The sequence below is a fragment of the Pseudorasbora parva genome, chromosome 20 (assembly GCF_024679245.1).
Source record: "Pseudorasbora parva isolate DD20220531a chromosome 20, ASM2467924v1, whole genome shotgun sequence".
In the NCBI taxonomy this organism is placed as follows: domain Eukaryota; kingdom Metazoa; phylum Chordata; class Actinopteri; order Cypriniformes; family Gobionidae; genus Pseudorasbora; species Pseudorasbora parva.
Genome location: NC_090191.1, coordinates 38,314,969 through 38,341,971, shown reverse-complemented (window position 1 = coordinate 38,341,971; position 27,003 = coordinate 38,314,969). Strand labels below are relative to the sequence as shown.

General features: G+C 39.0%; 1 protein-coding gene and 1 long non-coding RNA gene across 14 annotated transcripts in view; one reads left to right on the top strand and one right to left on the bottom strand.

Annotated features, from left to right (window-relative positions):
• LOC137049513 (uncharacterized) overlaps nt 1-27,003 on the bottom strand; it is a 46,911-nt gene that overhangs the window by 15,620 nt on the left and 4,288 nt on the right. For both annotated transcript variants that reach the window (XR_010899625.1, XR_010899626.1), the window contains exon 2: nt 17,722-17,948. This is a non-coding gene — a long non-coding RNA (uncharacterized lncRNA). The remainder of the gene's footprint in view (nt 1-17,721; nt 17,949-27,003) is intronic.
• Nucleotides 1-27,003, top strand: part of shank3b (SH3 and multiple ankyrin repeat domains 3b) — a 45,156-nt gene that overhangs the window by 15,002 nt on the left and 3,151 nt on the right. For 5 of the 12 annotated variants that reach the window (XM_067428036.1, XM_067428038.1, XM_067428039.1 and 2 more), the window contains 21 exons: nt 2,058-2,261; nt 2,379-2,450; nt 3,669-3,777; nt 5,869-6,020; nt 6,145-6,312; nt 6,489-6,605; nt 8,710-8,787; nt 10,084-10,150; nt 15,055-15,307; nt 17,773-17,936; nt 18,717-18,830; nt 19,484-19,559; nt 19,843-19,925; nt 19,999-20,123; nt 22,135-22,270; nt 22,411-22,491; nt 22,821-22,841; nt 23,259-23,395; nt 24,403-24,502; nt 24,665-26,540; nt 26,732-26,761. In XM_067428036.1, the coding sequence (XP_067284137.1) occupies nt 2,058-2,261; nt 2,379-2,450; nt 3,669-3,777; nt 5,869-6,020; nt 6,145-6,312; nt 6,489-6,605; nt 8,710-8,787; nt 10,084-10,150; nt 15,055-15,307; nt 17,773-17,936; nt 18,717-18,830; nt 19,484-19,559; nt 19,843-19,925; nt 19,999-20,123; nt 22,135-22,270; nt 22,411-22,491; nt 22,821-22,841; nt 23,259-23,395; nt 24,403-24,502; nt 24,665-26,540; nt 26,732-26,761 (4,163 nt within the window). Of the gene's footprint in view, nt 1-2,057; nt 2,262-2,378; nt 2,451-3,668; nt 3,778-5,868; nt 6,021-6,144; nt 6,313-6,488; nt 6,606-8,709; nt 8,788-10,083; nt 10,151-15,054; nt 15,308-17,772; nt 17,937-18,716; nt 18,831-19,483; nt 19,560-19,842; nt 19,926-19,998; nt 20,124-22,134; nt 22,271-22,410; nt 22,492-22,820; nt 22,842-23,258; nt 23,396-24,402; nt 24,503-24,664; nt 26,541-26,731; nt 26,782-27,003 lie in introns of all 12 variants that reach the window. The other 7 variants (XM_067428041.1, XM_067428047.1, XM_067428048.1 and 4 more) reach the window with 7 other exon arrangements.

The following is a 27,003-nucleotide window of genomic DNA, read 5'->3' as shown; positions in this document are numbered from 1 at the left end:
TTTTGACCGGGGGAGCAAGTTTACTCAACATGTGCACGTCGGACAGACACATAGACCACAATGCACCATGATTTTGACGTCACAGCAGATTGCACTTAATTTACCTCCACCTCACGCAACTTTAGTGTATGATATTGGAGTTATTTTGATTTTTACCTGTAGCTACCTTAAGCTGACTGTTATAGTTCACTGTATTGTTATCATTTTCGTTTGTGTAATTTTTTATTTATTTTCTCCAACAGCCCAAGCATGCATGCAGGCCTATAAAATGGTGTGTAAAACAAATTCATGAGGAAAATAAATCAGCTCCATAGCACATTCCAAGTAATCAAGGGCTTTATGCCTTCAATGTAAACACATTGCAAGGGTTTCACAAGTATAGTGAGCACTCGTGCACAACTGAGTGAACGAGACAGGAAGTTTACGAGGGAAAGACATAAAAAACTGGACTTAAACGCAGCCTCTCTGTGGTCATTAAATATCTCAGGATGTCCCTCGAAAAAGAGTAGGGGTGTAACCCCGGCATCCTGGCTAAATTTGCCCATTGGCCTCCGTCCATCATGGCCTCCTAATCATCCTCATAAACGGATTGGCTTCATCACTAGCTGCGTTTACATGGACACTTTTTGCTTTAATATAAATTAATTCATTTCGATTGATGTGCGTGTTAATGTCACAAGCTTCTGATTGAATTTTATCTTTTTACATGCACACTGCTCAAACATACAAGTTTTCCGCTATGTTGCATGCTACCTTTTCCATACCTTTTCTTTGTTTTAAAAAGCAGACTTAATATTTTTCTATTTAGGGTCCTAATTAGGCGACGGCCAGCACGCGAAGCGTTGAGCCGTGCTGCTTGTATTTATTAAGCTGTAAAAATGGCCCATCCGTGCCCAAAACAGAGTCCAAAACAAGGACTGCTCCACTTAACATAGATTGAGTGAAAAGAGAATTTCAGATTGATAAGACACACTAATTTATGACACTTCTCAACCGGAAGAAGTTCAGTGCGTCATACGTCTAATTATGCTATTGCTTCATCTTTGCACATGCACATTACTTTCAGGTTTTCAATCAGATCACGTGTTACAAGGAATAATTACAAAGGAATAAACCACTCCTTGCAAGTAGACATTTTTAATTTTCAGATCTGGTCATTTAATTCCGATTGACATGGTTACATGTGACTTTTTATTTTGATTGTGCTACTACTCCGATTATTATAGTCCATCTAAACGCAGCTAATGTCTCTTCTCCATCAATAGCAGCGTGTGGTGGGCGTTCTGGTGCAATATAATAATAATAATAATAATATTTTTAACGCACTTTTCATTCCGAAGAATCTCAAAGTGCAACAAATATGGCTGCCATCGCATAGTGGATGCTGCGCATTGGTGGTGGTTGAGGAGATTTCCACAATCCTTATTTCTGAGAAAAGAGCTATATAAATGTAACAAATTATTATTAAAATTATTAGGGTCAGAAAGTGTTTATTCTTGGTCCTATGCTTTTCACATTATAGCAACCTGCGAACAGACAACATTAAATGCTGTTATTTTTGCAGCGCAAATGTCACAAACACCATTTTATTTGGCTTTCGGCTTATTTAAGTAAAAAGATGCCACGAGTTCAGCACATCCGTATTGATGGATGACATATCAAAGTTTGGGATTGTGACGAGCAGGGCGAGCGAGAGCCATGAGAGAGAGCCGCTCGCTTGCCCTGCTCGTCACAGTGATCAAATAGCACGTTAAGCTCTTAAACGATCTTATGTGAAGTCTAAAGCCTGGTGCATTTGGAGGAAATACATAATGGGCAGACAATAATTAATATGTTAATATGCATGAATAATTAAAACCTATTTTGTCAAGTCTTTCGAGTCTAAACCTTGGTGCTCGTATGGTTGATGCATGTTCGAGTCCAACCTGCAACAAATCCTGATAAATATCACCTTCTGTCAATCTGTATAATTAAGTATGCTAAAGTCTCAAAATTAAAGCAAACATACTTCTTGTTCATGTAGGGATTTTGTAACACGGGTGTATGTTTGTTTCCAGAAATGCCTGCGATTGGACCTTGAGGCTCCAGTGTGGGTTTGTAAGCAGCGAGTTCTGGTCACTCTGACACAAAGCCTGACCGATGTGCTTAACTATGGCCTCTACCTCCCTGCCTTTAATGGGCGCGCCGGAAAGTTCCTCGATGAGGAGAGATTGCTCAGGGAGTATCCTCTCCCTACGATCACACCTGTACCGTACCTAGAGGTGCACATACTCCCCCCTTCTGCATCCCACAATGCTTTAGGTCTCTCACTTATTATATTATTGGTCAGGTTGCTATGTTACTATCATTTACCTGTCAATTCATTTGTGTGACTTCAGTTCCGTTACAAGAGGCGTGTTTACACTCAGAGCCATGTAGATGACAAGCAACTGGCCAAACTGCATACCAAGGTAACGTCTAACATTCATGTACACTACCGTTAAAATGTTTGTGGTTGGTAATAATACTAATATTCAGCAAGGATGCATTCAATTTGTCAAAGTAACAGTAAAGACATTAATGTTATAAACAATCTCTATTTGAAATAAATGCTGTTCTTTTTAATCTTCTATCCATCAAATAATACAGAGAAAAAATGTTTCACAGTTTCCACAAAAATATGAAGCAGCAATGTTTTCAACATTGATAATTATAATATGAAATGTTCCTTGAGCAGCAAATCAGCATTAGAATGATTTCTGAAGGATCATGTGACAAGACTGGAGTATTAATGCTGAAAATTCAGCTTTGATCACAGGAATAACATTAAATTATCACACATAATTAAAAATAATGATTTCATAGTATTACTGTTTTTACTGTATTCATCAAATAAATGCAGCCTTGGTTTGCATTAGAGACATTTTTATATCTTACCAACCCCAAACCTTTAAACAGCAGTGTATATTTATACATAATTCTGTAGTCCTAAAAAACAGATACTTTTCCATTAAAAATCTTTGTTATCTGGAACAAGCTGTCTTGTTTTTGGTCCTGAGAAAAATAGCATGCATCTCTGTGACAGCTCTAGACTCTAAAAACACCTAAAGATCAATATTTTTTTTTTTTTAGCCAAATCAAAAAATAGCTAGAAACACTCTCTGTTTATGAATCATTTTGTGGATTCAAGTTTGCTGATATTGAGTCTTTAGAGGATGGGTTTGGAAGAGAGAGCATGTGGTTGAAGTTATCAAAATGGCAGAAGCTAGCAAAAATATTTGAATTGCCTAAAGCACCTTAACTTAATTTTTTTATTTTTAAAAGTCCACTTTTGTCAAAGTTTCTTGCAGCAAAAACATAATTTAGTTTGACATGACTGTTTTCTGACTAGAATTGTGCAGACTATTTTCGTTATGCTACTATATCTTTAGGACAGATGATATATGTTAATAAGCTCTCTCTGATTGGCTAACCTTTTTGCATTTGTAATGAGCAACTTCCATTCATTTTTTTTTTTTTTTTTTTTTTTCATCTTACTTCTTAGTAATGCTTAAAGCAGCTTTGCATTGTGAATGTAGTATGTTGATCCATTGTATTTCCTTCGATATTCCATTAAAAAATCTTGCTTTCCATTACTCAATACATTGTTGACTGGTTAGTAATATGAGACTATCTTCCATTGTTGCCAGGCCAATTTAAAGAAGTTTATGGAGTATGTACAACAGAGGTGTGTGGAGAAGGTCTGCAGGTTCCTGGAGAAAGGGCTGGACCCCAATTTTCATGATTCTGAGAGCGGAGGTGATTTTATTATATTTTTAAAATAAATTCTCCATGTGGGTCAGAGCTGATGAAATGTGATGCTTATATGGGCAGTGCAAGTTCGTTTGTATTTCACATCACTTCCCAAACCTGCCTTCAAACTTGGTACAATGCATCTAAAAATGAGCTGTTTTGAACATTGGAGCGGTGCCATTTGAGAGTCTTGGCAGGAATGAGAATAACATTTTGGTCTGTTCTGCACATGAAGCTGTATGACTTCAGAAACATATAATCTCCTTTTATGATACTTTTAGGGCGCTTTTGGTTCGCAACTCTTTCCCCTGCAGATTTTTTTTTCTTTTTTTTTTTTGCAAGCCACCACCAGCATTTTTTTAAATTTATTTATTTTAATAATTTTTACAAAACTTGCATGGCTACCAGAATATTCTGTTGCATGAATATCAGGTACGGATTATCAGGAAAGATCCTCTACTCATTTTATTCTAGCTTCATGCATTTTATTTTATTTTGAATCAACACTTTAATATGGGTAAGTTTCATAAAAAAGCTACATTTCTATCATAAAGCAGAGAAAATAGTAAGAAGGAAAAGAAAGAAAAAAGACTACAACGTGCATAAGCAATGCTTTTCTCGCTTGTTTCTACTTCTTTGTCAGTGTTTTGATCTGGAGATTCTCAAATCTTTCAAAAGATGCACAATTGTTTCCACTACCGTTGGAACACAGTCCACAAGATAAAAAAAACTACTTAATTTTGTTAAAATGCCCCAGTTCAAAAGTTTATGAACCATTGCTTTTTAATACTGTGTCGTGATCTGGATGATCCACAGCTGTTTTTGTGTTTTGTGAGAGTTGTTCTTGAGTCGCTTGTTTGTCCTGAGCAGATAAACTGACCAACTTTCTTTAGAAAAGTCTTCCAGGTCCAGCACATAATTCAGTTTTCCAGCATATTTTGCATATTTGATATTTTTGAGATCCATCTTTTCACACTGAGGATGATTGAGGGACTCAAACACAACTATTAAAAAAGGTTCAAACATTCACTGATGCTCCAGAAGGAAACTTTTTGAATTTGAAGATCAAGTATTGAACATTTACATTTTATATTTAATCATTTAGCAGACATTGAACAGGATGAAGATGTCAACATTTTTCTTATTTTGTTTAAATATAATTTTTTCTGCCCTTCAGAAGCAACAAAAGATACTTACATGTTTCCCGGAAGACAAATTAAGTACAATTTACCTTGATATTCAAAATCAGATTTCGTGTTTCCTTCTGAAACTTCAGTGAATGTTTGAACTTTTGTTTAATAGTTGTGTTTGAGTGTATTTGTCCTCAGTGTGAAAAGATGGATCTCAAAATCACAGTCACTGCTGGAAAAGGATCAAATATGCAAAATATGCGGGAAAACTGAACAATGTGCAGAACCTGGAGGATTTTCTGAAGAACGGTAATCAGTTTAACTGCTCAGGACAAACAAGAACAACCATAACAAAACAAAAATACACCTAAACATCCAGGTAACAACACACAGTATTACGAATCAATGAGTTCATAAACTTTTGAAACGGGAGGATTTTAATAAATCTCTTTTTTAATAAATCTTTATATTTAAAAAAATCTCAGTCTTGTGGACTATATGTAAAAAAAAAAAAATCAGAAAATGTTCTTATTCAGAAGCAGCACTAAATAAAAAAACAACATTTTGTATGATCTCTCTTATTTTGTTAAAATTGTTCAAAATTTCACAGATTCTGCAAGCGGTTCACATACTTTTTCTTGCAATATGTATATCAAAGTCTACTTTCACTTTATGGAAAAGAGCAACGTGGACTTTCTGCCAAACATCTCATTTTGGGTTTCATAGAATAAACAAAATTATACAGGGTTGGAACAATCATGGCAAAATTTTCATTTTGGGGTGAAGGATGGGTGAACACTTCCTTTAGAGTTTGCCTTGATTAGCATTTATGCTACTTAAATGAATGTAAATGAAGAACAATCCTAATCAACCAAGGACATTCGACAAAATTACCAAATTATATATGCGGCGAAATGGATTTGACATTTAGCATTTTTAATCATCTCCGCATGTGTGATGTTTCCAGAATCTCCTCTCACTCTCGTGGCCCAGCTGGACACTTGTGCCGATCTGATTAAGGTGTTGAGAAGCGGAGGAGCCCATCTGGACTTCAGAACCAGAGACGGCCTGACGGCGCTGCACAAAGCGATCCAAACGCACAACCATGTAGCATTGACTGTGAGTTGATGCACTTTCCCTCCCACACGCACAATCCAAAGAAAGACTCATCCTTATACAACTCATCGCAAGCTGTTGGGAGTCTGTGCACATATGTCCATCATATTTCATGTGCTATCCGCAGACATTGTTGGATCTGGGGGCGTCTCCAGACTATAAGGACAGTCGTGGGCTCACCCCCCTCTATCATAGTGCCATGGTTGGGGGAGATCCGTACTGCTGCGAGCTGCTGCTGTACGATCACGCCCAGCTGGGCTACAGCGACGAGAATGGCTGGCAGGAGATCCATCAGGTAACGCGCTTCTCGTCTAATGCTCAGCACATTTTCTCATTAAACGTGTACAGACAATCTCCAGTAGCATAAAGTTTCATTCTCCAACGAGACTAAATATATCCTTTTTATTGTTTGCTACAACTGCAGCAGTGGGTGATCGGAGCGTGTGTGTGTGTGTGTGTTTTGTACATTAGGCTTGTCGTCATGGAAACGTGCAGCACCTTGAGCACCTGTTATTCTATGGAGCAGAGATGAGCTCTCAGAATGCCTCAGGAAACACAGCACTACACCTGTGTGCCCTCTACAACCAGGTACACACACCCACAAATGCTCACACAGGTTCTTCGCTCTCAACGCCATCAGCTATGCTTTCTCAAATGATTGGGTATGTGCATACTATTTTTAAATTATGCTTATTTACAGGTTTATAATTGTGTTTATGGGATCTAATGTGTTCCCAAAACTCATTGTTTTTCTTATAATTTACATTGTTGCAGCACCTGTTTTCACCCTCTGAACGCTTTGTTTAATTTAAAATCTGCCTTCTGAAAAGCACAGTATGTTGTGATTGGTCTACCTCTTGTGCTAATCGGCAATCCTATAAGATCATTACAAATCGACATGGATCTAATAAACTTGTGCACGAAATGTAGGTAGACGGTGCGATGATGACACCCATTGAATCATAGGCTACAATGCCAGTTAGTATAAAAGAATAAAACGTCATCAGCATGCATTAGTGCTGAACAAATAGAGCAAGATGAATCACACTTTAGCAATTGTGGTTTTTATGTGCACTGAACAAAAAAGGAGGAGGAAAATATAGACGCGGTCATGCATGGCTAGGGAAAAGAGGAAAACTTGGCATGCAAATCCTGTAAACGGAGCTTGAGGCAAGTAGTCTTAAGTTTAAGCACCATGTCGCGTTGATCAATATACAGTTTTATGATGCATTTTTATTGGCTAGTCTGTAGATGTAGGTCATAGCAGCAAACACAATATGAGTAATAATGCTAAAATTCTGACACTGTAAGAAAATTATCACAGGCTATCTTTGGTCAAAAGACTATGATAACGGCCGTCTTTGAACCTCTCTCAATGTACGACTAACGTTTAGGAGCCATGATCATGAGCCATCATCTTTCATCTGGGACAGTTGTGTACTGGGCATTATAGCTTGTGTTGGAAATGTAAAGCCATGGAAAAGGGAGTTCAGGTTCTGTGTGGAAAAAAACAGTCTCTTGGACCTGGCGAGAACAGTACTTACTAGCTTAACCAGGCCCTCAAAATGGAAATGATTTAATATGATTCTATGATTCCCAGATGAAAACTCAAGACTACAATCGAGGCATCGATTGTAGCAGCTCAGGCTGGAAACCTGTACATATTTATCTCGTGCTTCTGTTAAAATTTTTGCGGTCACCAATCACAAACCGGCTTATCGACTTGCCGCACTATTGGCGGGTTTAACACAATGACGGACTGATGGTCTGATTGGTTAAAGGACTATCTAACTGCATACAGAATACAGTTATTTGAATAATGCCCGTTAATCACACCTCCAGTACAGACGAAAATACAGAGCAGACTTCACAGGCCAGTGTTCAATCTTAAAAGATTGAGCTTGGTGTGGTGATTACCAGACAATAGAATACAATGCCAAAATGTGTAAAATGCAATTATAGCAAATGGCACGGAATAGCAAGGAATACTGTATCCCACAATGCAATGCAACCGAAACCACCTTCCGCACCCATTGTGACAAATTAAACCAGACTTATAATAGCTGCAGTTTTTAACAATCACCTAGACTCATTTTAAATTTCTGTCAATACAAAACAATAATGTAATTTTAAAAATGTAAATGTTTAATTTGTCTGAATAGACTCGGTTTTGTGACGCCAATTTCTGATGTCGTCCAAATTTGGATCCATTGAGGACAATTTGCAGAGCATCTGTGAACAAAATTAGGCATTGATAGGGTAATTAGCCAATCACAACGATGCGGAAGCACTCTCTCCGTTAATGTGACATTTTACGGTTACCTTCTTAACATTCATGCTACACCTCACCTCTATGAAAACAAAAAATACGCTGCCTGCCTCTGATTGGACAGTGTTATGGTTGGGAAAAAAAGATTCATTTCATATATATATTTACACGTTTTACTGTTGTTTTTAACGTTACTTCCTTTGCTTCCTCAGAGAATAACGCCTGATTGTTTCACATACTCATTCCATTTTACATTGTGAATACATACATTGTGTATGCTGGTATTTCACTGCAACTGTATATAGTTATTAAACTCAGCTGGGCACCAAATCGCATATAAAACACCCCTTTGCAGGATGTTATAATCACTTCGGTTTTCTTGTGCACTCACCTGCCTTTTCTTTTTCTCTGCCATATCTATAGGAAGGCTGTGCTAGAGTTCTCCTGTTTCGAGGAGCAAATAAAGAAATCAAGAACTACAACAACCAAACAGCATTTCAGGTACCACGTCTCTCAGCTAATGTTTTGGCTCAGTCTACACACACACAGTCTTTAAAGTGGGGGTGAAACACTCAGTTTCAGTCAATCTCATGTCAATCTTGAGTACTTATAGAGTAGTATTGCATCCTTCATATCTCCGAAAAGTCTTTAGTTTTATCATATTTATAAAAGAAATATGGGCTGTACCGAGTCTTTTCGGAAAAAAACGAGCGCCTGGAGGCGTATCGTGTGGGCGGAGCTAAAGAATGACAAGTGCGCAAAGTGGTGACGTTCTCAAGCGTGGAGAAACCCATGGCTATCGATCTCAGCTAATAGATATATGATCCAGAATCCTTCGGAGGCTGAAATAAATTGAACAGGAGAAACAGCAGCAGCAGGACGTCCGTCTCTGTGGTATGTACTGTATTTAGTCAACATTTGTGTGTGTTTACTCACAGTTTATGAGGACATGATTCGGTTTATGGACTATTGTATGCGACTAAACATTAGCAGTAGCAAGCAAAACAGTTTTGCACGTCAGACTAGTTTAACGTTATACAGAACAACAATGGAGTCCGTTAGCGCATTTGAATGACGAAGCACGCGATCATGTCGTTTACTGATGTTTACTCATGCGACGGTAGCCAACAGCACAGACATTTGAAGCAGTTTTACTCACCGGCTGCTTCCAAAGCACGGACGGACCTTTATCGCTGGGACCGCTCCGTCAAAAACACACTTCTTTGGTATGATTTGGTGAAGTCCTGTGACAGCAGTGACCGTGGAAATCCACTTTGAGACGCGACTGAAGCGATGCTGTGAAGCTTCCCGTCATTTCTGCGTTCAAATCGGTTCAAATGCAGCGCTGCCTTCCCGTAATGCTGTGCTGAAGCCTTGAAGTCGCTCAACGTCACTCATAGGAATAAAGTGGAGCGTGGCGCGGAGTGTTTCCGGGCGTGCATTTCCTCTCTCGCTCTAGTCACGCGCGTGCGCACCCTACTGGGAGAAGAGCCCGTACGGCCCATACAAGGACCTTCCGCTCTATTAACGTCAAGCCGAGCCATACTCGAAAAAAAACTCTCCGAGACTTGTGAGAAACCGGAAGGAGTATTTTTGACACAGAAATACTCCATCAAACGTCCAACATTAGTTTTTGAAACTTTGTCTATGTTTAGGATGGGAATCCAAGTCTTTAACAGTGTAAAAAGCTCAGTATGCATGAAACAGCATTTCACCCCCCCTTTAATGGGATAGGTGGGTCCCTGTACTATTCCATAAATCAAGTGCTATTGACATGTTAAATGCTTTTTCTGGTAGGTTGCCATCATCGCAGGGAACTTTGACCTGGCAGAAATCATCAAGATCCATAAAACCTCAGATGTTGGTGAGTTGATCAGGTTTGAACTGTTTGAAGCATCAGGCCTTGAATCCTGGGTCTATTTTATTCGACACCACAACACGACACGACATGTCTAGATAAAATCCATTCACTCAAATCCAAATCCATTATTGGGCTCAAGTGCTCCTTTCAGAGTGAAAGCAGAAATTACAACATAAGAGCATTTTATCTTATGAAGCAGCACGAAACTTCATCACAGCATGCGTCAAAACAGTCCATTAGTGGATGTTATCTTTTTATTTCAGACAGTCAGTCTGAATGTGCAAGACTTATATCTGGCTATTGTTTCTATCAGTGCTCTAACTTTACAATAAGTGATGTAAACTGTTTGTCATACTAGTGTATGTGGGCTAATCTCTCTATTATCTGTGTGTGTTTCTCTTTGTAAATCTCAGTCATGCTCTGTGTGATGTAATCTGTGAGTCATCTGTAATTTCTGTGTAATCTGAGTGTGTTTTGTGTGCTGATCTATGTGTCTAGTCTTCATGACGTATCAACTCACCAGTGCAATCCCCACTTTTTTTTTAACCCCACTGGTTGTGGCTCTATACACCTGCAGCTTTAATTTGACTCAATACTAAATGAGATCTGGTTAAAAGTGGTCATATCGTGAGATATCAAAGTTCATTCAGTATACTAAAACTACATCTTTCAACACGGAAAACGTCCTTCCCAATCCAAAAAACAAACAAAACATTTATCGAAGCTGTTTCAGCTTTCTGATGTAAATCAAATAATACAGTTGTATTCATATTTTTGAAGCGCTTCCAGTTCCATCTTCCTGAAGTCAATAGGTTTTTAAATAGGTTGTTGGTTAAATGCTTGAAATAAGGGCTGTGACGAGTACAAGCTTAAGATGTTTCCACGTTTTACTCACTATATTGCCTAAAGTTTTGGGACATCTGCCTTTACATGCACATGAACTTAATTACATCCCATTCTTAATTCATAGGGTTTAATATGGAGTTGGCCCACCCTTGGGTTGTGTTTATGGACCTTGCTTTGTGCACTGGTGAACAGTCATGTTGGAACGGGAATGGGCCATCCCTAAATTGTTCCCTAAAAGTTGGGAGCATGAAATTGTCCAAAATGTCTTGGTATGCTTTATTCTTTCAAGTGAACTAATAGGCCAAGCACAACCCCTGAAAAACAACCCCACACCATGCCCCCTACACCAAATTTTACATTAAGAACAATGCCGTTCTCCTTGCAACCGCCAAACCAGACTCGTCCATTGGATTGCCAGACAGAGAAGTGTAATATGTCACTCCAGATAACACGCCTCCACTGCCACTGAGTCCAGTGGTGGTATAGAACATTGTTTATATGTTCTTAGTTATACCGTAATCGCAAAATGTACCTCACAGGTATCTATAGTTATGACTTCAGTAGTATCCTCCAATGTGTACGGTAGTAATGTCTCCAACTACTAGTTCTCCAGTAAAGTATAACCGAGTGTGTGACCATCATTCGTCAGGTGGCATGCTTTACATCCCTGCATCTATTGTAGGCTTGGATGCATCTGCTTGGCCATGGAAACCCATTCCATGAAACTCTCTACACACTGTTGTTGAGCTAATATGAAGGCCACACAATGTTTGGAGGTCTGTAGCTATTGACTCTGCAGAAAGTTGCGCTGTGAGAAAGACTCTGCACACTGTGAGCCTCAGCGTGCGCTGTCCCCGCTCTGTGATTTTACATGACCTACCATTTCATGGCTGAGTTGCTGTTGTTCCCGATTGCTTCCACTTTGTTACAATACCACTAACAGTTGACCGTGGAATATTTAGGAGTGAGGAAATTTCATGAATGGACTTATTGCACAGGTGGCAACCTATCACAGACTACGGTATAATACTTGAATTCAAAGAGCTCCTGAGAGCGATCCATACTTTCACAAATATTTGTAGAAGTGTCTACGTGCCTGATTTTATACACCTGGGGCCATGGAAGTGTTTGAGACGTCTGAATTCAATTATTTGGAGGGGTGTCCCAATACTTTTGGCGTTATAATGTATAAAATACATCAGTAAAACCCTTGTGTGATTAAAATAAAATAAAAAAGAAGTTTTTACTTGTCTTGTAAAAGGCAGTTGTGGCTAAATGTGACCACAAAGGTTTTCAGGGACATTAAACGTCATCAGCCGAACAGGAACAACTAGTCCGCTTTCACAAGCTTGTATTTATAATCATGCTTTTGTAAACTATTATAACTCAAACTTTTAGGGGAAATGTTTTTAAACAAAGACCGAAAGAGTTGTCAGAAGCTTAGTGATGGTGACATTAAAGTCATGACGTTGGTGTACCCTAGGTTTACCCTTTTATTTGTATTTACGCTTTAAATTCATATAAGTTGTGTTTTAAAAGATTATCACTATGAATAAAATGTTTTTGGTAGTCACATCTTATTTTTTGCAATAATCAACAACAAAAAAAATCCTATTGCGTTTTTGTTGAGGGAACCAGGGTGATACAAACTCAGTGTTGGGTAAGCTACTTTAAAAAATTACTAGTTACTAATTACATCTTCAATAGTGTAATTAGATTACTGTACAAATTACTCTCTCCAAAAAGTATTTAATTACTTACTACTAATTACTTTTTAATTACTTTCTAAATCCTATATCAACCTCGAGTTAAGCAATTCAAGGATAGACATGAAACGGCTCTTTTAATTCATTCAAATACATAATATAAAACTACATAAATTACTCTCATTAACTGACCAAAGTATTAAAAATGTGAGTGAGAAGGATACATAAAAACATGTATTTTAAAATTAGACTTTAAATGTTGATGTTAATTCCACCATTGAATTATGTATAATTACATCAGAAGTAACTGTAATTAAATTACAGAAAAAATAAGAGTAATCCCTTACTTTATTTTTTCCAGGGAAAAATAATTAAATTACAGGAATAGCATGTAACTGACTTAGTAACTAGTTACACCCAACACAAACTTCCGGGTTGGCCTACAAAAATACATGATCCCTGCACCACTCTATTTTATTTCCCAACCACAGCTGCCTAGAGCATGCTGGGAAACCAAGAAGGTACGGTACCCGAATACATTTAGTGAAAAACAGTGGGCACGGAAAAACCAGTTCACAATTACCACAAAAGGCTATAAACAATTTTTGCATTTAAGGCAACACACATTATTAAGAACCAATGGTGAGCAATCAAATAAATATTTGATGTATAATAGCATCTTCTGGGCAGTTTTAATCAACTATAACCTAGTCGCCTACATTTACATTCAAGTCTACAGCAGCAAAACTGCTCATTTCATTATAAGGGTCAGAAATGGTGTGGGAAAATGTGATGAAAAACTAAATTACTGTGTATTAAATATATGGCTTAGGTATGATATGACCTCTTTAATAAAGTCTGACTTTATGTATGATATTTATATCCGTAAAGCATGAACCATGGACATGGCAGCCCTTTTTATACATTTTATAAGTTACCCCGGTAACACTTTGTTTCAATTAAAATTAATTGGATGCATTACATATATTCTTAAACAGCAGCCATATGCGTCTCAGCTGCGAGTAACAGATGAGGTGATAAGGCTTTGGGTTATGATGAGTGATTTCTGTCTATCTCAGCCTGATAGAGGTGAATCTGTTCTGCTAGTTCTTATCTTTATAATAGTCCTGCATATATCCATTCCTGCATCATGGAGAGTGTTCTTGATCCATTCGACAGGCGAAAATGGGTTTTTATTCACAACTGATAGGATTCTTCGAGAATCCATTACAGTGGCCATTCTGGTCTACTCGGTCATTTAATGTTACTGATGATTTAAGAAAGTTTTTCGATGACTAAGGCTACTACTTTCTTAGCAAATGGCACACCTGAGGTTCATTTGATACATTTGAGATGTATTCCATTTTTTTTACATTGAAATACTTTCTCCTATCTCAGGCTGATTTTTCACAAGAATTTTAAACACTTAGTTTGAACATCCAACACAACTGATATTAGAAAAACTGGATTTTAAAAGGACTGCAATTTTCAAATGGTTCTCATTTTAAGGATGTAAATATATATATATAGACACATATTTACATACACACACACACACACACACACACACACACGGCAGTAACCATATCTATAATATTGGGGGGATAATTTTTTTAAATTGGTCTTGTATTTAAAGAAATTCAATAAAATAAGAATTAAAGAAGATTTGAGGGAATAAAGAAATAAATAAGATTAGTAAAATAAGGTATTCTATCCAGCTCTAATTGTTGTAGTTGCGAAGTAATTAATTTGAACTATTTGCAAGTAATATTTTATTTTAAAATATACACACTCTTTTGTAGTCCATGTCATGTCGAACACACAAAACATTTCTTGTCTTGTCATATTCAGCTAGGAATTACAATTCAAAACACCAAAATGTCATTAAAAAGTGCATCATTGGATATTACTTTCAGTCACTGAACATTTCTATGGTAAAACAGTTGTCAAATATTAAATATTTAGCTTACACCCTACCACGCACTCTTTCTTTGTTAAAACTAAAGCGTTGCGTTGGAATTTGCACTCATCTATGATTGGAAGATGGCCCGCCTTTGATTTGATTGGCCATCTTAGTCATTTTGATCAGTGCTGTTCAATAAATAATTAATAACTTTAACAAATGAAATATGCAGTGGTAAGAGCCAAATTGTGTAACAGTACAAAAATACTTATTTTTTCCTTTTCCATAATTGTTGTGTGTGGTGTTAATCTTTTGTTATGTGCATGTCTGACATCTTCCACAAATGTACATGATTTTATTATAAGCATGGAGATTTCTCAAAATATAGCAACATAAATGTGAATAGGGTGTATGTGCATAACTAGTTACACGCCAGTCTTTTCCTGTAAAAGTGCCTTTCAGGGAGACCCCTTCTTATTCGTCTCGGCGGCGTGCGGTCTGCATATCCCCGCGTCGCTCTCTGATGCGATCGGCCAGTGATAACGCTCTAGATGAGAGTCTGCCAGCTCCCTCCCCGGCCCCCTCCCTTCGCAGCCTGCCCCCTCTGGAGCCTGACGACACCGGGCCGTCCCAGCGCAGCCCCCAGGCTGCTCACACACACACGCGCAGCCTCAGGAGACACACCCGCTCAGGAGGACACCTCAGGTGTGGAGTCAGCTTTCATTTGTATAGTATTAAAGAAATGTTTCTCCAAACCAATATGATCTTTTTTATTCTATTTGAACAAAAAATTTGATATTTAGCAACACCCATACACAGCTCTTTTCCAGAGGTGGGTAGTATAAAAAAAGTTCATTTACTACGTTACACTGTAAAAAAAAAAATGAATGTCTCCAATTGAACATTTTCTAGTGACTGATCACATCTACATTTTTCAGTTGGCCAAATTAAATTTGTGTGAATTGAACTGTAAATTCACAGAAATTCAATTTGGCTAACTGAAAAATGTAGATGTGATCAGTCACTAGAAAATGTTCAATTGGAACACCTAAATTTTCTTTTTTGTGTATATTTACTTGAGTATTTTTGGGGGGAAAATTTTACTTTTAGGAGTAGACTTAAATGTGGGTACTTTTGCTTTAACTCACAAATAGTGAAAAAAACTGTTGCACTGGGCGACGTTCCTCTCGTTACTTTATTTGAAAGCAATACATGTTAAGAAATACATAGTTTATTCCAAGCGCACCATCTCCTTTTTTTCTGGGGCATGAGCGATGCCCCATCCACAAATGAATCACTCTTTTGAGTGGACATCAAGAGCGTTGGATGAAGTGGTCATAGACCTACAGTCAGTTTAAAAAAGCATATCTGCAAATGCATCCTATTGTTTGCCATTGCTAAAGATCTTTATTAGTTGAACACCTGGGTATGCTGTCTATGACTAATTCCACTGCTGTAGCTACATTGGATTTCATTGCATACAGGTAATATATTTTACAATACTACTACTACAAAGTATGATATTAAGTTTTTTGGGGTATATACCATAATTTATACATTAAATAAGCTACCATTTCTCACGAAATATGAAATGAATGCACAGTTTGTGGGTATTGCGCTATATTAGCCTTGAAAAGTAATACCTTTGCTTAGAGACACAGTTATATGCGCCTGCAGAAACATACATTTTATTACATTTTAGTGAACAGAAGAAGAGCTATCAATGTGCATTTGATTATTGTTTGTGTTCAGATGTACAGTAGCGATCATGAGCGCGAGCATGTGTGAGGAGTTTTTACTCTTTTACATGTCAGTGGTTCCCTTACATGCCTTTGAAACTCTGCAGGTACACTTCATTTCGACATTGTCTAATAATCCAAATGTAGCTGTATGCGTTATTATTATACAAAATGACATGCAATGATGTTGAAGCTACAGAAATGCTCTTTTATTTTAAAGGGTTAGTTGGCCAAAAATGAGCATTCTGTCACATGAATTACTTTAATGATGTCTTTACTATTTTTCTGAGGCTCGAACGTGGGAGTAGCTGTCACTTGAGGGGCAGAAATCTCTTAAATTTAATTTAAAATATCTTCATTTCTGTTCCGAAGATGAACAAAAGTCTTACAGGTTTGAAATAACATGAGGGCGAGTAATTAATGACAGAACTTTCCTTTTTGGGTGAACTATCTCTTTAAAAAATAAACGTAATTAATTTTTAATTACATTTTATTAATATAAATAATTTTAAAAATTAATCATATTTTAATATATTGATTGATTTGTTAGCAAAAATGGTGCTAATTATCATAATTATGTAGAATTTACATTCATGTAAAACATGAGTATCATAAGCCTAGTTAATTATTGGGGTGTGCGTGATATTAAAGGACCAGGACCGTGGCGGAGGATTCGTTGCGCAACAGAAGCGCAAGACAAATGCTTGTTCAGTCCCACCGCTCCATATTCACAAAGTAAACACGATCACGAAAGTGAAAGTATCAATAAGTTACCGCTGTTTGAAAGCGACTCCCTGAGGCACGCAGATATCCTCCCAATGAAAACCATCTCAGGCTGAGCTGTGTAGTTGTAACCATCTCTTAGCTCAGAATCATGCTTGAAGAAACATTCATTCTCTATTTGCACTTTGAATATGAAGTACTTTGATTATGTTTGCACTTAATATCTATGATCAATTTGTTGGGGGTCAGTTAGAAGGTCGAAAGTTGTAGAAGCTCATAAATCATGTGCAGTTTTTCTACGGTCTGAAGAGACAATCATACAGGAGAGAAGCCAGTCAGTCGAGTTTGTGGAAAACCCTTTACAGTGCTGGACTATTGTTGTCTTTTACTGCATATGCTAATTAATGTTCAGAAAGGAGATCTGAAATGACATTCATTACAAGTTGATTAGTTAAAACATTGCAAAATGCACCTGCACACTCTTTTTCTTGTCATGCATCATTGAAGATTTCTTTAAAATACTATGTAAATCTCGTTCTCGTGAACCCAGTCTAGTGTCTCATCTCGTGAGCGAAATGTCTCATCACACCCTTATTAATTACAATATTAAGAACTAAAATGATCAAATAATAATGAAATAAAGTACTGTTTAATTACCTGGCATAAGAGTGGATATGGAGCTCAGAGCTGGTTGTTAATCCCTTTTAGTCCTGGCAGTCCTGTACAGAGAGAGCCGAGTCCTCCAGCCGTGTCTCGAGGGCCCAAGCGACGGCTGTACAGCGCGGTGCCCGGCCGAACCTTCATCGCTGTCAGCTCACACACTCCGCAGGGCGAGGGTGAGATCACACTCAACCGAGGAGAGAGGGTCAAAGGTCAGTCGGTCTCTGTGAGATGCAGAAAAAGATCAAGAATATTTTTTTATGCGGAAGGTTGCTACAATCATTTTGTCATTTTGAATAGGAGTGTTTCTTCAACTATTGGCCATGTGGACAAAACTCTCAAGTCTATTGAATTTGTTCAGTAGTGAATGCGTTACAGGTCTTTATTTCCCTTGAACTATCATGAACATTGTTTGGAATAAAATAGTTGATTTAATAACTACCACTTTGTTTAACCTAAACACATACAAATAAATAATAGTACAAAATTATGCATTGATTGGAAATACTGCACAATATTTGCTTGATTTTGTTTTTACATCTCATATTTCATCTCAAGCCCACCATTCACTGTTGTCTCCTTGGTAAAGAAGAACAAGTTTTGAGGACAGAAAAAAAAAAAGAGTTTTAATTTGTATAAAAAATTATATGGTTTATAATTTTTTCACTCTTCACTATATTTACTTTCATTCATAAATGATCAGTGTTGAGTTATAAAAAGTTATAAAATAGAATTTTTATAGATTTTTTCCCCTGTTAAAATGATAACGTCTGTGTTTGGAACAAAGGTAAAACAATTATATTTATACTTAAATAATTTTGAAAAGTAACAAGTTTAATGTGATTTTCAAATAACTAAATAAAATAAAAACAATAGCAAAGAAGTTAGTTTTATATCTGGGACTAAACGTGCCTGCAGTTGAAGAAACACCCATATATAAGAGGGAAAAATCCATAATACAACATTTAACAGTTTGTATTTGCCTCCACCAGTGCTGAGCATAGGTGAAGGAGGATTCTGGGAAGGATCTGTCAAAGGACGAACTGGTTGGTTTCCTGCTCACTGTGTCGAGGAAGTCCAGATGAGACAGTATGACCCACGACTCGGTCAGTACACACACACACACGCAAATGTTTGTACACCTATCATTATGAGGACATTCCATAGGCATGGAAAAACCTACCCATCATAGCTACCCAAACCTGTCTGCATTTTGACATTTTTAATAAAAATACAATTATTTAGTATATTTATTTAGCATTTTGAATTATAAGGACATCGACATGTCCTCATAATGTAGGGGGCGTGGCCTGAAACCTGAATAGACAAATACAAGGTCTTCATAATTCCTAGCTCGAGTCAAACCACACAAACACCTACACACTCATGTTTTATGGGGACATTCCATAGACAATGATTTTTATACTGTACAAACTTTTCTATACCATAACCCTAACCATCACAGAAAATGTTCAGATTTTTATATTAAAAAAATGACAGTATGATTTATGAGTACTTTTCCTTGTGGGAAAAAATGTCCCCACAAGGACAAGGATTTCGGATATTGCCATCTTTGTAGGGACATTATGTATACCTGCACCACACACACACACACACACACACACACACACACACACACACACACACACACAGACCTGCATTCAGAATATGCCCAAATGCATTATTTAAAATAATTCTGCAGTATAATGTTCAAATCTCTGTTATTGATGTGTGATGTGGCCACTCATCTGTTTCTCAGAGACAAGAGAGGATCGCACGAAGAGACTTTTTAGGCACTACACTGTTGGCTCCTATGACAACTATACCTCTTACAGGTATACACACACTACACAGTATATACTGTATATTAATATGTTCACATTTTCCATATGCAATAGATCATCTGGGTGTTTTAGGCATTACTATGCACAGTATACGTCCTGCAGAAATAGCATGAGTAGTATGGTAATATGCTTTTCCAACCATTTCTTTTCTCTCACATTTATCCTGATTTATTTTAACATGGTGCCAGTGTGAGGGGATTGTGGGTATGGGAGGAGGAATCTGTGAATTCTGGCAGGGCAGCACATCTGACTATTGATTTCTGTAAATCCACAGTGATTATGTTATAGAAGAAAAAAGTGCAACGTTGCAGAAGAGAGACAGCGAAGGATTCGGATTTGTGCTTCGGGGAGCTAAAGGTCTGAAACACATACGTCTGTGAGCATGAACAAAATTCACATACAGATGCAGTAATTGGCTTTTTCTTATTAGCCGAGACGCCCATAGAAGAGTTCACTCCTACTCCTGCTTTTCCTGCCCTGCAATACCTGGAGTCAGTGGACCTGGAGGGGGTGGCATGGAGGGCAGGGTTAAGGACGGGGGATTTCCTCATAGAGGTATATAAAAAAAACTTTTGATTTTCACACACACACACACACAAGGGGGTAAGTGCTTTCTGGTAACCGTTGCTGTCATTTCAAATCACCAGAGCAAACACGCCCCTACCCCCAAAAAAGGTCTCGACCCTATTTTGATAGCTCCGCCCCACACATACGTAACCCAGGCAACGACTATGGCAGAATCTGTGTGTTACAAATCCAGGTCGGATATTCAATGAAAGTCACCCCTTCCATCACAAAAACTCGATAGTACACAAGCTCGATAGTCCAGCTAACGACATATTACAATTATGACAGGATAAGGGTTATATAGATCATGAAAAGAGGAAACAAACGTGTATTAGGAGTATAGTATCTTAACTGTCGGGTGTGAGCTGATGCTTTAAACTGACAGTGAGGAGATTTAGATGCTCCATATGAGGTGGAAATGCCCGGGTCTTTATCATCGCTGAAGCGAGCCACAATACGATCACAAATGGACAAACAAGCGAACATGACACACGAGCATATTCAAGCAAAAGCCAGCATATATTAGTTGTCGGCTAATGTCTGTCATGTGTGACTCGTGTGTTTTGAATAATGACGTACACTGAGCAAGAGCGAGTGCTCTTCCCACCATCAATAGTAGACACGCCCCTTACCTGCTGATTGGCTACAAGTTCGTTATTGCACTCGGCCCGAGTCCGTTTGGTAAAACGTTTTGAAATAAAACTTACCCCACCTTTAATATTTAAAGGGCTATTTCACCACAGAAAGAAACTTGGGAGTTTCTGTGCTAAAGCAATAAATTAACTTATTATGGTAACATATAGGGAAATGTATTACATCTGTGAGTGTTCTTCTTAGTGAAATTGGTTATTGAAAAAGAAATAAAAAAGTGGGGATTTGGATCTATTTACAGGTTGTTGGATAGAGGAAGGTCTAATTGAGAGCCTTGAGTCAATTGTAAGCTAGAAGCGGAGTTTAAGGAGGCATTTACCAGGCACTGTTTTCTTTCTTTTTTTAAAGTTGTGTCTTTGGCCTTTTTTGGATAGGACAGTAGAGTTTTAACAGGAAAGCATGGAGTGGAAAAAGAGGGGAACAAGATCGGCAAAGGACCTCAAGCTGGGAATCGGACTCGGATCAGTTGCGCTATATGTATACATGAGGCTATCGGCACTGATGTGGCACCATTTTCAACTAAAAATGAAAAAAACGTACATTTACATGACAACAGCATTTTGAGGGCCTACTCAAAGTGTACGTTTCTGAAAATGGTACCATTATAATCAGTTTAAACTACAAAAATGTGAATTTGTTAAAACTGTGATGTCATGCGTATTACGCGTTCAGTGTATAGGTGCGTATGTTTCTTTAGAAAATTAGTTTTGATAACATTATTGTCTGTTCCATGGGAGTCGAAAGCAAAGAAAATATGAGTGGATCTTCCCCCAGAACATTTTTACTGGAGAAGATGCCATTTACAATAAGTGCAAATAACCTGCGTTGTTTACTAAACGCTAGACAAAATTACAAAGACACCAAATTATTTGCAATGACTATAGTGTAGGGGTAAGGCAGATCGACAAATCGACCCACGGTTCAAATCCGCCTTTTACCAAACTCGCTTAATATTCCCATCCCATATCAGATCAGAAAGGCATTTATTTTCAATAAAAAATGTGAAAATATTCAAAAAGTGGAAATAAAGCATCTAACGTGTTTAATAAATTCAGTTTTTATCAGTTAGCGGTAGGTGAACACTGGAGACATTGGATGGGTCTTGTTCCCACCCACATACAATGGTTCTGACGCCCATGGTCTGTACACATAGTCAGTTTTTAGTACATTATTGTCATGTAAATGTACCCTAAATGACTGGAGAAGTCCAGCATATATCACCGGATAGAAGTCAAATGTTTTTTTTTTTAATTATCAGAAGAAAAAAAACATCATTCATGTCATTCATCTACTGGGTTTCTACAGGCTGTGTGTTACATCTCTCTCTATTTCTCCCCATATCTGTCAGGTAAATGGGGTGAGCGTAGTAAAGGTGGGACATAGGCAGGTGGTATCACTGATTCGGCAAGGTGGAAGTCGGCTAGTAATGAAGGTGGTGTCTGTCACACGCAAACCGGACACTGGAGACGTTGTCCGCAAGAAAGGTTCTTATCCTCAACTCACTTCATGCATGCATTGATTTATGCACACCCAGCGTTTTTCTTTTCACTTAACTGGACTTTATGAATTTGCAAAATGCTGATTTAAATATTGCATTTTTGTGTTCTTCCTGATAATTAATTAGCTCCGCCACCTCCCAAGAGAGACCCAAGCACCAGCCTGACCCTGCGCTCAAAAAGCATGACTGCAGAACTGGAGGAGCTGGGTAAGACAGATGCTCATGCATACAAACAAGCATGGATGATACACACCTCCTCGCTTTATGCTCGGTCTCAGATAAGTTTAAAACGGATGCTATCATTATCTTTGAGGGCAAGGCACAAGTTGGATCAAATCCTATTTTTTTCACTAATGGAGAAATTTGCTTAGATTAATGTGTTTTCTTTCGGTGACAATGATACAGCAATGAATAGAGAGTGAGAATGATTGTGCAGTAATAACTTTGCTCATTCATTGCTAATGAAAAGTGACCATCTAATGCACAAATCTATGAGCTAAAACAGGAACTATAGATTTGTCCTTCTTGCCCACAAGCGTCAAGGAGAAGGAGGGGAGGTAAGATATGACACCAGTCTCACGTTGATGATGTCATTTACTGGTTCTATATGCTGATTAGCATGTGATGTCATGAATGGATTTATCTAACATTTTTTTAGCTTGTGTGTTGTTGCCTGTGACTGCGAAAAATTGTAAAGTCAACGTGTACATGTTTGTTTTTCTTTTTGTGGATAAACTAGATTGCTGTTATGTATGTCTGTGTATTTGTGAGTGTATATTTTGTTTTAGCTCTCCTTGAGTTGTTTGGGTGTATATTTACTATGTATATTATACACATGGGATCTGTGTAGTTTTCTGATACAGTTGGTGATTGTTTGGTTTTCTGTGATTTGATCAGAGGACGGACAGAATACTGGTCAGGAATGTGTATTAAGTGTTTTTGTATGTGTGTACATCTGTGTGTATCTCTCACAGAGAAGTTGGATGAGATGTTGAGTTCGCCCAAAGAACCGGTTGTAGTGATGAGGCCACGCCCTCCAGAAACAGACTCCAGAGCAGCCACTGTGAAACAGAGACCAACAAGTCGCCGAATCACACAGGCTGAGATCAGTGTGAGTCTGATACGCATAAGCATACACCATTTAAAAATCAAGACTAGTTGGTTTACATAAATATTAAACAAAATGGCTTAAATGCAACCATACCTATGCTTCTTTTACATATTCATGGTTCTGCGTATACTAAATTACCCCTTCCTCCACTCACAATAGCTCAGAGATCGTTATCGCTACTCACTAGACGTTGTTTAACTATTGAAACGCTGCACAATGGCAAGTGGAAATACTATATTTAATTCAGTCATATATGTTTAAACCAGAAACTGATTTAGTAGAAGTGGAAGAGTGAATTATACAGGCTCGAATACAAGTCGATGTATCAGAATGGTAATGCATTTTATGTATCCCTCTCTATAATGTCGCGATGTTTAGACTTTTGCTTGACTACGTTATAATCAGACAGCTAATAATGTGCTGCTAATGCTACATAAACCATGTTCCCATTCGCCTTCTCTTGAGGCTCCCCTGCTTCACAGCATAGTAACGATGATATGCTAAATGCGGCCCTCAGGTTGACATGATTGGTTACGAGGATGTTTGTGACATCAGAAACACCGGTGAATTCAAACATATTTCATATTTCAAACATAATTCAATATATATATAAACAATATTCAAAACTTGATTTTCTCCACAGGGTGTCTTTAAAAGAGTTATTTATAAACAATATTCTATAAAACAAAACCAAAACCTTAATATACGGAACAAGAGCCCTTGTTATATATGGCAACAGGTAATTTCTGACATACTATGCATTGTATACAACAGATGGTGTTCATCTGTAGCCAAATTGTGTGAGTAAAGATTTGGCTGCTGATCAGTTTTTGCTTATAATGCATATTGTCTTTAGGTTAGATTATTAATTTTTTTTGCATTGATGGCATTTTCTGCTTATTTCTTTTATAGCTGATTAATCAGAAACTGTGATTTGTTTGTTGTTCTGACAGTAACTTAATTCTGGCCAGTATTTGACTATCTATTGTCTTTGTTTTTGTGTGTAGTCTCTGTTAGAGAGGCAGGGTTTAAGTGCAGGAATATCCTTGGCTGTGGACAAAAGTCACATGCAGCTGCCTCGAGGAATGTCAAGAACCAAGTCATTTGGTAATGTGTCATTTGTCATGCATATACACAAATGCAAACAATTTTATACATTTTTAAATAATACACCAACATAAAAAGAGCCACTTAAATATAATAATCACCAGAGTTTTGATCTTTGTTTAAAACAACACAGCCACAGTCTCACCGAGAATTATTTTATAGGTGCTCCTGAAGATGAGAGAATTGCAGCCCTGATTGGAGAGCATCGTTTTCCGAGAAGCTCCTCAATGACCGACAGCTTTAGACAAGATAGTATTCCACCACCTCCACAGACAGCTCCTCCACCACCTCCAACTCCCTACTTTCTTGATTCAGGCCCACCTCCATCCTTTCTTCCACCTCCACCCCCTTCTCGCGCTGCCAATCAGAGTCGTTCAAGCTTCCGCCCGGGGGCAGAGCCCAAACTCCATGGCCCAGTCACGACAGACCGCCAGCGAAAAACACGCTCCATGATCATTCTTCAGGACACCTCCCATTTGCCAGTTGAGCCTGCCCCTATTGCAAGACCACAAACGCCTACCTCTGGAGCGGTTCCTCCTGAACGTGGTCGTAGGCGTGGACCACCTGTAGAGAATCCGTATGCTAACGTAGGTCGTCTAAGTGCTGTCTATACTCCTACCAAGCCCCAGCGTAGAAAGAGTCCGCTAGTCAAACAAGGCCCAGTTGAGGAGGGAGCTTCCGCTCAGACTAGTAGAGACCCTTCTCCTTTGGGAGGGTCACGCATTCCCCACAGCAGCCGAGCGGAGCAGTTCCAACAGCAGGTTCTCTCAGAGCGGGCTAGGATCACACCTCCTGGGGCCCGACGCAGACCCAGCGTTTTCCTATCTGTAGAAGGAGGCACGACAGAGCCACAGACTACCCCATTGCTTTCTCAGTCCCACTCAGTGGATGAGTTAGCTGAGTTGCCTCCACCGGCACCAATGCTCTCCCCTGGCCCACCACCAGGGGGCACCACTTTTATACACCCTCTAACAGGTCGACCACTGGATCCTTCCTCACCTTTAGCGCTTGCACTGGCTGCACGAGAACGTGCCCTTAGTGGCCGGAATACACCCACTCCTACACCTTCCCCTACACCTTCGCCAACTCAAGGCCGAGCAGTAGAAAGGCCAGAGACAGAAGGAGGAGCGACGCCACCTGCTCCTCTTGAGGCTCCTCCATCTAATTCCTGGAGAGACGAGCCGGTCAGCATCACAGAAACAGCAAGCCAAGTGACCAGTGGTAGCCCTGGGTCTGGACGAAGCTTGGAAGAGGCACTTGCTGCAACCAGCGGCCAAGGTGTACAACCTGCGCTGATGGATACAGAACATACCCCACCGGCAGTCCCACCCACCCTACCATCCCCTGCCCCAACCCTCTCCAATCTGACTGCTCGGAGTCTGACTATGAGCTCAGAGGAGGAAGCAGAGCCATACACGGTGACACTTCCCCCTGCGTTGCTCTCATCTAGCGACGAGGAAACCCGAGAGGAGCTTCGGAAGATAGGCCTTGTGCCACCCCCTCAACCCTTTGCTAATGGCCTTTTAATTAAAGAAACACCCAAAGCCACTTTAAGCATTTCACCTAGTGGATCGCGGCCATCCATTGCCAAGACCTCCTCTGGGAAAGCAAGCGATTCGACGGCAGACTCTGGGGTTGAAGACCCACATATGGAGACCACCAGTACTGTTTCCACCGTCTCCAGCATGTCCACTTTGTCTTCAGAGAGCACAGACTCCGCTCATGCAAGCAAACCACGTTGTGGGGTGGGGCGTGGTCGCCCCGCCCATCTCAGGGACCCACTGCTTAAACAGTCATCAGACAGTGAGCTGCTTCCACACCCACCCAGCACAGGCCCCAGCCGTCCACGCTACCTATTCCAAAGACGCTCCAAACTCTGGGGGGAGGAGCCCCGGGCCCAGATGAGTGGGTCTGATGAAAGTCGGCCTGCTGCAATGGGAGCAGAGTTGCTAAGTAAAGACTCTCATTCACTGGGAGAGGAGCCACCAATGGGAGCACCACTTGACCCTGGCAGGAGATCACCTGTCGGAGGTGCTAGGTAGGAAAGATTTGTTCATTTTTACCAACTTAACAACAGCAGCACATTTTGCACACCTGCATGAAACACAGCACAACTTTCAATATCATTTAGCAATACACCCACTTCACTTTTGACACCCTTAGCCACACACCTGGTTAGACTGCCTATCCATAACACACGTGTGTGTGTGTGTCTGTATGTCCTTGCAGATTTGAGGAGATTGGAGGAGAGAGTAAATCGTAGGTTTTTAGCTCTGTGGGTAAAAAACAACTCCTTGTCTAACTAACTTTCACTAAACCCCTTACTGCAGCCGTTAATCAAGCTGCAAATGCTACTGTAGGCTTGTCTTAAAGGCTTACGGTAGTTCATTATGCAGTAACTGAGGCATTTCAGCTTCTGTCTGTCTTTGCGCAACGAAACTGGAATTTTCAGTGTACAACTGTGGGGCAATCAAATTGCTTTTTAATAAAAAAGTAAATGA